General features: G+C 39.4%; 1 protein-coding gene across 2 annotated transcripts in view; it reads right to left on the bottom strand.

Moving 5' to 3' along the window:
• The window catches only part of EFHC2 (EF-hand domain containing 2), a 62,565-nt gene that overhangs the window by 29,593 nt on the left and 20,384 nt on the right, over window positions 1-12,588 (bottom strand). For both annotated transcript variants that reach the window (XM_086740106.1, XM_086740113.1), the window contains exons 4-7: window positions 11,422-11,645; window positions 8,281-8,532; window positions 6,553-6,663; window positions 6,085-6,223 (exon numbers count right to left, since the gene is read on the bottom strand). In XM_086740106.1, the coding sequence (XP_086596232.1) occupies window positions 6,085-6,223; window positions 6,553-6,663; window positions 8,281-8,532; window positions 11,422-11,645 (726 nt within the window). The remainder of the gene's footprint in view (window positions 1-6,084; window positions 6,224-6,552; window positions 6,664-8,280; window positions 8,533-11,421; window positions 11,646-12,588) is intronic.

Raw genomic sequence — 12,588 nt, 5'->3', positions numbered from 1 at the left:
CTGGGCCTCCTGTGAACTCGCCCTGTCTGGGCCATGTTTCTCCTGTCCTGGCAGACCCAAAAGGGGACACAGTACCCTGATGCGGTCTAACAAGCACTGAGCAGAGGGGGATAGTCACTTCCCTTCGAGTGTATAAAAGTGGACCCCATGAAATAAAGGTTTTTTTCTTTAAAACTTAACTTTTCTACCCAGAACTGAAGAGAGATGAATCACCTACGCTTGCAAGATGGGTTTTGGTGCAAACAGAAGAGAAAGACAAAACTGTTGTCGCTTTGAACATTTTCTGAATTGGTTTGTGATTAAAATGTTTTAAACACGGCTATATCAGAAGATCAAAGCAACATACTCTCTTAAAATCCGACTTGCCTAACAGCAGCATGAAGTTGAAAAATATAGACAGCATTCAGACGTCTGAGTTTTTCTTTAACTGGAAAACACAGTGAGCTCTCCTTTGGCCTCCGCCTCTTAGAAGAACAGGGTCTGACTCGAGAAGCTGATACCTTCACCTGAATCGGTCAAAAAGGGGGTGTTGCAAAACCATGCTCGCGTTTTTCTCCGTAAAAACTACACGTGCCCCGCCTGCGACTCAGACGCAGAAAGGCCGGGCCCGCAGGAAAGCCCCCGCACCCGCAGGTGCCGGGCCGGGGTGGGGCGCAGCCGCCGCCCCCCCCCCCCCAACTCAGGGGGCCGTTCCTCACGCGCCGTTCCCGCCGCCGCGGGCAGCGGGCGGTTCCCGCGCTCCCACAGCGCCACCTAGCGCCCGCGCGGCAGGGCCGGCGGCGCGGGAAGAGCCGCCCCGCCTCGCTCCGCTCCCCTTGAGCTCCGGGGCGCTGCTGCTTCGGATTTGGGCCTCGATGCTCTTTATAAACCTCAGCGCTAATTTTTTTTTTTTTAACTACGCAAGGTGTTAATCTGCACCAATATTTTCTCCCTCCACGTCCGGAGGTTTGCAACAGCGTATTTTTTTTTTTGCAGAAACAAACCCCTTCTCTTTGCACGGTTGCAAATCACACACTTTGTGCCAAAAGAGTTTGGGAAGCCCCGGCATTCCGTCAAACTGATAAACCCAAAAGACAAGCTAACGTGTTTACATGCAGGCCACAGAGTATGCACATTAACACTCAATGCACAAGGCATTGATTAAGAAATGCTAAAGCATTTCCCTTTGTATGTACTTTAGCACATATGGGTGAAAATCAGATTTATAATTTGTAGTTTCGTTTTTGTTCGAGAGCAATATTGTGATATTGTGTTAGCCCCCGGCAGTATTTTAAGTCCCTCATAACCTAAGCTTGGAGTAAACCGAGTCCTAGGAGCAGTTCAGCGCTTTGGCTCCCATCCTTTCCCTGATGCAAAACCACCCTGCTTCATTCAGATGCGCTGAACACGTTCAGCCTCCTGCCACCTACAGTTTTCAGGATTTCAAAGGATTATGTATTCAGATTCTCTCCTGTGAATGAGGAAATCCAGAAAGAAATTTCCATGGAGAAATACAGTTTATGAAACTAATTAAAAACTAACTTCTGAATAGCCAGCTAGGTGCAGCAGACCAATAGCCGTGCCCAAGCTCAAAACTCGCTTCATCTTTGCTCTGCCACACACCGTTAGGGTAGAACTGGACTGACAACTTGCACTTACACATAAAATGCGTTCCTCTCAAGTTTATAACTGTTTCTTAAGAAAATTACCTCTGTCCAGTCTGAAAAGGGAATTAATGCTGTCTCCTTCCAGGCTGTACCATTTTCAGTGTGAATTTACAGTGGGTAGAGGGTACATTGGAAGTCCAGGATTACAAATTTCTACTTCAGAAAGAAGAGCACAGATGTTTTCCCCACAGAGTTTCACCCCTTGTAACCGCATCAACTGATGCCCAGCAGGGGATGGGCTGGCACTGCGATGTTTATTTCACCTAGTATATTTAACACGTATCGCATACAAGGAACTTGTTCTCACAACATCAAAACCTGAGTGAGATTTGAACAAGCGCTGGGAACAGCAAGAAACAAAACAGCTCCAGCCACATCTTTAGCATATAAACAATTCGAAGATGGCATAGCCTTCCTAGTGAGAAAAACTAAATTCCTCAAGGACAATTTGTTGTCACAGAAGCAGCATTAAACCAGCTGGACTGGGCTTGTCTGCTTTCCGTTTCAATATACACCATAAGATTTTGGTATACTTTGTAAGATTACCCCTAGGTCGAAGAACTGTAGGAAAACACTCATGCGTTAGATAAAACTGTATTTCAAGGAAGAGCCAAGTGCTACATATTTTGGACTAGAGTGATAACCACACTGAATAGCAGGCAGGCAAGAAATTGCACCTTCAGAGGAAGAGGAGAGATACCTCAGGGCATTACAGCCAAGAACAGGAGAGAGAAATCCCCCTAGCCTTGGCCAACATAAAAGGTGGCAATAACCTGGAGGGATGACATAGTTAACACGATGTTCTCTGTACATAAGATGAGATGTATAACAAACAGCTGAGACCTGGGTTTTGTAAGAGTCTGTTTCACAATTTAGTTAAGAAGGAAAATAAGAAGGCAATACCACCATTCTCACAACTTTTACATGCAGGATTACAGAAAATCTAGTGCTCACAGAACCATCCATGGAGCTAAAACACAACAAAACTTATTCTGATTCAAATAAAATCTCCTTTTACAGAGTCTTACTTCATGAGTGTTCCAGCTACCTGAGGAAAAACAGCATCTGTAAATGGACAAGTATATTTAGAAGCCACTGCTCAGTCTCCACCACATGTAGTGGAGAGGTTAGACGCCAGAGAGACTCTGATCTCTGACAAGTCTAGTGAAAATTGGCAGCAGGCTGTAATGCCCCCACTGAGGGAAAAGCAAGAAGTCAGCTGTTACTCAGCAGCAGCTGCCTGGCCAAAAGCACACATGTAGCAGCCAGGCGATCACCCCGCACGCTGCTCTGTCCGGGCAGCAGGTCAGAGAGGGAGCCTGAGAAATGAGGGGGTGGGAGGGTGAGGAGAGCTAGGACAGGAAAGGGATCGCAGGGTGCTGCGAAAAGGAGTAACAAGACAGGCTTGGGAGGTGCCGGGACGTTGAATGAAAACCAGTAGGAAACCAGATTTTACTGGTTTTGTTCCTTTAGGAACAATCTGGTAGTTAAGAAAGAACACTTTATACTCAACTCCGTGCTAAGATACAATATTTAGTGAGAACGAGTACCAGCTTCACCCCACTGCACATCAGTATATTTCACATTTCAGCTGGGTGACCACAACACCTACATGGCTATAGAATAATTTTCTCCTTCTCTGAGGCTGCACTAGCAAGTCTGGACAGATAATATCACACATTAAGGCATTTTCTCGTGCATTCATAGCACTGCTACATGACAGTAATGTCATTAGCTTTCTATTGAGGGGCATTAGCTATTGTTTGCCCACAGAAAAGCTCTCTTTTGCTTTTCACAAACAGTATAAAGAGCAAAGCAGGCAAAACCAACATTAGAAATATATCAGATATCATAATCATGCACTTCAAGGGAAATCTAAACTGCCCTTAATTCTCCTAAAGGGCAAATTCCATTGGCAAGCAACTTATGCTGAAACTGCAGAGTCAAAAATAAATGTCGGCCTCTTTAATGGCTTTAGCAGAAGAGTATAAATTGAAGGGGAGTAACGTCAAAACACAATAACAAACAGCTGGACTGATGCCACGAGGTGCTGAGCACTGTGCCTTGATGTAAGAACTAATTTGTCTACTTGCTTACTCTTACTCAAGTAAGTGGTCTCCCTGGACTCAAACTGCAATTAAGCACGTTTCAGTGTTTAATTGGAAGGGAGCAGAACACCGGGCATTTTGTGGGACTGAGCCCACTGAGAGTACCTCAGACGTCCACCAGACACAAGCAAAATTTGTAACTCACTAAGAATAAAAGGTGAACTCTCACCCTTTCTCTCTCAAAACCTGCTTCTAAGCCAAAAAACGATCCTGATTCTACGCCTAGTCCCTTCTAGTTAAAAAGTCATACCATTTTTTTTCAGTCCTGGTGGGGAAAACAGGAGAGATTTTCACAGTAAATTGTAAGAATCTCTTAGCTCTAAGAAACTGTGTATTTTCCATGAACAAGACAGGCTGCATCAAAGATGAATGGTTTTTTCATGTGAGCCCGAGTCTCTGCCATCATGTATCCTTAAAGGTAAGTACAAAACACTTCCCAGTTTCCCAAAGGTCTCAGCTAGAGCACATCTCTGTGTTTTGTGTTAAGGAGTCAGAGATACTGGAGAAAGCACTGAGAAAAAACAGAAAAATTATCACAGATATAAAAGAACAGACTATGGAGAAAGACTGAAAGATTTCCCCTAGCAGCAAATGGCCCAGGAAGGGGGTAAGGTGGTAAGATGGTGTATTAGGGTAGCGTTCAAATATGTACAAGGTTGTTATAAAAAGAGGATACTGAGCAGTTGTTTTCCATGTCCAACAAAGGTTAGACAAAAAAGTTACTCTCTCAGTTCACACAAACCAGCTTCAGAGTAGCTATTCAGCAACACTTCTAACTATGAGGTTAGGACAAGATACCTCAGGAGGCAAAGAAATCTCTACTGGAGGATGCTGATAAAAGGCTATATGAATATCAGTCAGTGACAATCTATGTATATACACTATCCTGTCTCAGAACGATAGGAATAGACTAGATCACTTAGGGTTCCAGTTTTCCAGAATTCTGCACATCAGCAACATCTGACTTCTCCTAACTTGCAAACTAACTTTTAACATCCAGAGACATAACCAGTAATTACTGAGCCAGCACTATATGAGGGGAAGAGCCTTTGCATTTGTTTAACTCTTCGTTGATACAGAATGGTCAGCTGCATTTCATTTATTGCCTGCCATGAATAAGAAATCCCTATTCATTGTTCCAGGACATTTTGCTCAGACAGAGGAAATTGCTGCCAAACAGCGGCAGCAGTCTTGGCTGAAAAAATTCTCAGGGAAGAACCTCCTGTTTTACATCTCTGTAGTTAGACTCATTGTTATTATTATACATAATATTATGATTATTGAATATGGCTATCTCACACACTGGCTAGTATAAGAAGAGATTTATTTTGGTATAGACACACCAAGCTATTATAAAAAAAAAATCCTAATGAGACATTTTTTGCCAATTAGGAAATTGAGTATTGCAATGGCAGTGCTATGTCATTTAATTCCCCCAATGCAGCAGGCAAGCTTTGATCCAAACACTACACTCTATCTGATCACAAGTTGAGCTGAAAGAAATAGTCTAACCGGGTATTTTGTTTCACAGTGTCAGAAAAAGGCCATAGTAGGATTCTTCCAACCATCTCTGAACAGTCAGGCACTTAGCTATATTTGTTGAATGAATAAACTGCCAGAAATTAACTAAGTTGTTTTTGCAGGAAGATGTCCATAATAGAACCATTAGCAAGTCTGACTGAGGGAATGCAGAGACAGATAAATGAAAGCCCCTATTGTTATACATTTCCAAAATGCTTTTCCATTATGGACATGGTTGCTAATGTTTCCAGAATTCTGTGCTGGAACTTCACAGGATTCATACTGTAATGGTCCAGAATACGCAAAACTGCATTGTAAAAACCAATAATGTGATAGACTACTACTGTTGTGTCAGAAAATCTTATTATGTGAGGATTCTGACATCTATATAAAATGAAACATAGTATAATGGGGAATAATCGAGCACATTCTCCTTAGCCACTCACTACATGCTTTTTATTATTTTCTGACTGCAAATACAGCTATTGAAATGGGAGGGGAAGGAGAGAAGAAGACTTGGCAGTCTAGCTACATGACTATTTTGTCATTCTAGTTTTAAAATAGAGGCAGTTAGGAACAGAACATGTACATTATGTGTTAGTTTTCAATGGAGTAACATATAAGAAAGCCCTTCTGGATCACCTGCAAAATTACTGCTTTGCAGTTTAACAGCCTACAACAGGCTGTTAGCTTTTTATTGCTAAAAGTTTTAATGAACATGTTTTGTCAGTAATAAAATTCAAAGACAGCTCTGTCAAAGTAGGAAGTATAAAAATGCTCATAAGGAAAGGATAATTATCACTACTTACCAATTCCATATTTTGTCCTGTAATATTCTTTAGTGAATTCATCACAATCACAGAGTATTATCTTCCTTCCCCAAACATTAATTACTGTCCCTATTTTCAGGTCACTATCTTTGTAAAATTCCTGATGCACTGCTCCTGTCTAATAAAAAATGGAACATTTATACAGCAGCTCTATAAATCTCCGAATCCCACAACCTTTCTTAAAATCTAGGTCATGTAGTGTGAGTGATTTAAAATATAACCTTCATAGTCCATTTGCAAGTATTTTTCACCCCATGCTAAGCTACCTCACTTTCACAAACGTGGAATTCACATACAGTAAAGCTCAATAGTTTTCATTTGAGCTATTCTCCAATGGCAACACAATTTTATAAATAACTCTCTTTGTTGTAGAGGATAACAATCACAGAAATTACAAAAACTGCTATGAAGACATTCAACAGCTGGAAGCATTCAATAATATCTGACCTTACGATTATCCAGAATGTAACGGCCTCTGTTTCCTACTAAATTTCCAAACACATTGAGAACAGTGCGACTGGTGATTGTGCCCGGCTGATACAGCCCAGTGGGGGCATACTGCAAGAAAAGAGATCGCTCTTAAGAAATACAGTTAACAGCGAAGAAATTGAACTTAGTTACCTTAGAACTAGCAGGTTTTTTTACAGACTGACTATTATTGTAGTATTTTCTTAGGAGAATTTTTAGTAAATTGTAAGGTAAGATTACACTACTGAGTCTAAAAGCCAGTGTATATGACAAAAGCCAGTACGGATGCCAGAAGAAGCATTCAGAATCTTACTGTGTATCCAAGAGTAAAGACTCCTTTTTCTTGGAAGCAAACAGAAAGCAAAGGTTAGCACATCCAAACTAGCACATCCTTGTCAACATCTGCTCTGAAGACTATTATTTTGATTGGTAATGATTATAAAAACATGCAAAAGAACCACTCAGCATTGGTCCCATTGTGCTAACCACTGCACAGATACAGGAGATTCAGGTCAGCATGACTCTATTGGAAAAAAATTGTTAGTATTTTTATGTCTGTTTTAAGTTTCCAAATTACAATAGTAATTTATCCCAGTAATATCAAACTTAATATGGAAACACATTCAAATTTTTAAAATTATGAACAAACTGCTGATGCAGGGTAACCAAAGTGGGTTATTTTGTGAAACCATCTTCCCTGACACCTCAGCTTTTGACTGATCTCCTCTGCTGTCCTTCTCAAAATTTCCACTGAATTAAGAGGAAGAAGCCAGCCTTTAAAATTGCAACATGCACTTCAATGGTAGAAGGGGTCAGTCAACACAGAGCCCCTGGTAAAGCAGCATCTCAGAACACAGGATGCACAAGGTGAGAAAAGTGCAATATTTTGCTGTTCAGGTTTTTACTGCAAAATCTGATGTGTATCTATGCCATCACAAAGAGATTACCAGCATTAGAAGGAAAAGAGGGAACAGATTCCCCAGTGTTTTACTCCATCTGAGGCTGACTGTTATTCTATCGTCAGGAATTTTCTGGAGCGATACAGAAGTGCATCCAGCTCATTAATTTTGTAATCATAATGGGTTACAGAGGACTCAAATCCCGCAAAGATTTCTCTGAGAGGAGCCTTCTCATATAAGCACCTGATTAATGCCTGACAAAGCTTATTCATGAAATTCTATTGATTTTAACTGGCTTGCATAAGGTTCCAAATCTAGGAACTCAATTTTAAGAAATCACTCTAGACTTGCTACAAAGAAGTAATGTTTTGGAATACTAAAACTGCACTTTTCCAAAGCTTCCAAATGTAACTCATATGGATCAAATCTGAATTCACCTCAGTTTTACATTACTTTGTCTTTCAATATTAATTACTTTTCTGGACTTCCATTACTGCGCAGCTTTATTAATACATTTACCTTAATGCAGTAATATGCGAGAATGGAAATCAGGGGGATATCTTTCTGTCTAAATTCTCTCTCCTTTTAATTTAACCGTGACAAGTCCACACTTTTTTTTCCCCACCACGTATTAAGTTATTATATGAATATGTGTGCAAAACCTAAATCATGCAATTATGATTAATACTCTGATAACACATTCTAAATATCATTACAATCCTAATACAGGATTTTCAAAACAAGGCATTTAATATTTCTTAATCAGTGGAAGAAGAACTTAAAATAAGCTGAAATTTTCAGTCCTCACCTTTGGAAGCTTATCTCTTCTGAGGAAAAGTGGAACTACATCCCGGCCTGCGTTTACTGGTACAGTTTCTTTTATATCAATAGTATCATCAGACAAATAATAGTGCAGAACAAGTTCCCGTGGGTCATGAAACATGGATTCTGGGTCATGCCACACACAGAAAAAACGTAAAACATGTCCATCATGCTCCAGAAATTGTTTCAAAGTGTCAATGCGCTCATAAGGGCGCAACGGCTTCATACTTTCCAGAAACTGCAGATAAAGGAGAAATTAAGAGAAACACCTTTTTAACTATTAGCTCTCAGAAGCAGGATATCAAACTGCAGGGTACCATCTATCTAATCTTAGAACACGCTTTTAGGATTTTCAAATGCCACCACACAATTAAAATACATGAAACACTATTTATGCCATTATCAAAGAACTATTTACAGGGTCGCTGTGCCCTCAGAAAATATATGAAAACAATTTGGATTGGTTTTGATCCTTGTTTTTATTGTAATAAGTTCCTTCAGAGCAGAGAATTGTTAAATTATTTATAGTACAGCTCCCATTTTCAACAAATTGCCCATGGTAGTCAGATGACTACAACTCCAAATAGCATCACCCTTCCCGATTTACTTCCTTGAAAATTATTTTTTCTAGATGATGTGGTATAAAGAATTAATTCTTTCTTTTCCTTTTGGTGTTTTCTTTCCTTTAGCTTTAAAACATAGTTAATACTATGATACTTTTGAGTCATGTCATATTGTTGGCAGGTACTGGGTATATATGCTCTCCTCTCAATATACACACATCATAGGTCTGAAATGACAAATTTCCAACTCAAGATACATTGCAATTGATGTGATCTCTGACAAGATGCTATCTACAGTCATGGTTGCTGCACAACCAGTAGCACTGCATTAAATCTAATCCTAGAATGAAGATCCAATCTGAGGATTGTGTTTACATACTGTCAGTTACAGTCACATATATAAGTGGTGACATAAACAGGGTGTTTCTCCTAAGTCAAAATCCATCATGTCCAAAGAGAGTTAAAGGGGCAAGACAGTCCTTCTAATCTACAAGATTCTACAAAATTGCTTCCAAAGGAGAATGGTGACAGATATCAATGAGACAGTGTAAGCTGAGCTGTCTGAACAGAAAGAAACATTGATTGTGGGCAGTTTATATCATTGTCTGTATTTCTATTTATCCACTGATACATCCTCTGATCTTAAAAATCTGAGAGGGAAAAGGCTCGTTCTTTCAGAGCATCAAACCTTAAAACAAGGAGAGCAGAACCATATTTTGCTTGCCAATGTCCTTGCTGATCTGTGGCACTCTCTCCATTTCAGGCATCATCATGTTCATATGCATAGTATTTACTATCCCAGTACTATCTTTCCTCCTTCCTGACCCTTGAGGCTGCAATGAGTAACCAAATACAGCCACAGAGCCAGATAACATCACCATCCATGGGATGTCATCTCCAACAATACAGAAATATGAATCCAAGAGTCTTGCTACATTTTTTATTGGTCTCATTTTCTATCTCATTGTATTCCTTCTTTTCCTTCATATCTTAATTTTCTGGCCATCTCCACCATTAGGAGTCTAGTGCAAACTCATTTAATTTTGCTCAAAGCATTGCAGAGCAACCCACCCTTAATAAATAAAAAAAAACCTTCCACAAATTAGTCGCAGGAAAATGCGAACATAAAGCAACCAGAATTTACTAGATAACTTTTCTGTAACTTCTCAGCTACTGAGAGTATTAAGACATAGATTTCAGTAATTTTTGGTCTTCTGATGCTCTTATTTCTCAAAACTTTTTTTCCCCTCTCCATTCTCTTTAGGCACACATACGCACAATACTTGAGTGTTTTGCTTGTTGTTTTTATAAAAAAAAAAATCTATGCAGGTCATGCAGTACCATATATAATGTTAACATAATCTCCCAATATCAAGACAACTCAGCATGTGTTAATACACACCTGCTACCTATGAGGCCAGAGTAAGGGAAAAGCAACCCACGGCCAGCCTGAGTCACTACTACACATAACCAGGAGATGTGTTACAAACACTATTTTTCACTGAGGGATTGCAAAAAGCCTCAAAGTATGAATGAATTGAAACCAATTTGCTGGCCTGAGAGTGCCTCAAAGACATGCAAATTGTCCTACACATCTCAGTCATAATTCATTTCCATTTTTGCTCCTGAGAGCTGCAGCAGTTTTCTCAACAGGAGGATGGAGTTGAATGCAAGAGACACATGAAGTATTTTTTGCTTCCAGAGTACTAGGCTGAATCTATCACAACAGGCTGCATATTGTGGGCCAACAGTCCTAATAGAGTCAGGTCAATAAAAAAAATGCGGTGCCATCTGCACTCATATTTACCAAGAAAAACAGAAGTGAAAGAAACTGTCATTATTCCCTACAGAAAACATCACTCCCACTACTATTCCCAGACAAAAGCCCCCAAATCCTGCAGAGAGGAATCTACATAGCATCTAGGAGCTGCAAGTGAGATTTTTGGAGGAGGTGTGTATGTGTTCCCATATACTCATAAAAGAGGGAACTGCATTCAAATAAACCTCACAAGTCTTAAAACTGCAGAGTGCCAGGTTCTGCGTGGCAGAAGAATTTGCTTTACACAGGCAAAGAGCTGTTAATAACCTGTGGGGTAGAGACGAAAGATGACATATGAATACACCCAAGTAAGAGAGTTTGTAGGAAGCCATACATGTGCTTGAACCACAATTCCAATTAGATCTTCCTTTAAACACTTTAAAAGTGTTTATTATTATTAAATTAACTCAAACAAAATTGTAAGTAGAACATAAAATACCTCCATTTTTTTCTTTTCAGTTCAATACAGAAAGAATTCTTTTCTTTTTATCAATTATTTTGTCCTGTTTCAAAAGGTGTGTGAACACATCAGGAGAAAATTAGTTATATTTGGGACTTCACTGTGTAAGTACAGTGAGTCATATAAGAAAGCTTTAAAAAGAAAGCTTTCTCCTGTGATCCATTACATTGAAATAACTACCTCTACATACTTTCTATTTGCTATTAGAGAAATATTTTATATAATGCAAATTACTAATAGCGCTTTTATTAAAATCAAGTTTTCACTATTACTGCCTCATCTGACCTTTTGCCGCTTTTTGGTATATGGGTCATCTGGACGCTCTGCCGGAGGATTTAATCTAACTCCCATCTTCCTCAAGAAATTTTTTGTAAACTGGTCACAATCTATAATCTTATATCTTCGGGCGTAAAATATTACTTCTGTGTTGATATTGAAATGATGTACAGTATAGAACTCATCTCCATGGGTAGGTGGAAGTGGAATCCGATGCCGTCGAACAATAGTTCCTGTAAAAGAATTAAAACAAATCCATAGAGTGAAATCCTTTGCTCTAAGGATCACTTCACAGACTTGCTAATTTTCTATGCTGATATGACCAAAACAGATGAAGCCATATGGGACAAACAAAATTATCCTTCATTCAGCAAAAGAACTACTAGATAAGAGGATCCTTTTTATTCACAGCAATACTTTGTGCTGATCATCTACTAAAATCTCAAGTTCTAGTATTTGACTGAAACTAACACAGAAAACTACCACCTTCTAGAGCAAACAGGAAACCACTGGCATAAATTCACATTTGGTGGTGCAAACATAACAGGTTAGTATTTTTTCAACGAGAATAGCAAAGATACTGCTCTCATTAAGAACAGAGATGTCTTTTTCACTTTTTCTGAAAAGCAACACCAGTCTACAGTACTCATGAGTATCCCTAATTTTTCTTTTTTAAAAAATTACAAAAAATATTGTGCAAAAAACATGTGGCAGGGGTGTATGGGAAGGACAAGATTTGTCTGTATTCTCTACAGGGTGAGGAGAACCATATGTAACTAACATTTCCACCCAAGGGAAAAAGTGTCACCTATCAAGCATGGAGGTAGGAGCATTCAGCTGAGCTTCCTTAAGGAGCACACTGAAAATAGGGAGAACAGAGATGAGCTGGGCTGATTGCTGGACTGCAGTAAAAAATTCATCTCGAAACTACAGAGCCAGGAACTCATAACCCATAGTCTAACAGAAACACTATCCAAAAGAAAATGAAAGGCAGGGAGGGAGGAGGAGAAGAAAAAAGAGAGACATTTTAACATTGTTAAAGTAAGTACACACTCAAATTTTCTTATTAATAGTCTTTAAATGAAAGGACTGTGATTCTGAGAGCATTGATACTACAAGTATTTTAGAAAAAACTTATAAACTACAGCCTCAGTAGATTAAACAAATACATAACGC

Source organism: Chlamydotis macqueenii, chromosome 1 (assembly GCF_036417535.1).
Source record: "Chlamydotis macqueenii isolate bChlMac1 chromosome 1, bChlMac1.mat, whole genome shotgun sequence".
Taxonomy (NCBI): domain Eukaryota; kingdom Metazoa; phylum Chordata; class Aves; order Otidiformes; family Otididae; genus Chlamydotis; species Chlamydotis macqueenii.
Note: the sequence above shows the minus strand (reverse complement) of the source record. Positions and strands in the feature narration are given on the sequence as shown.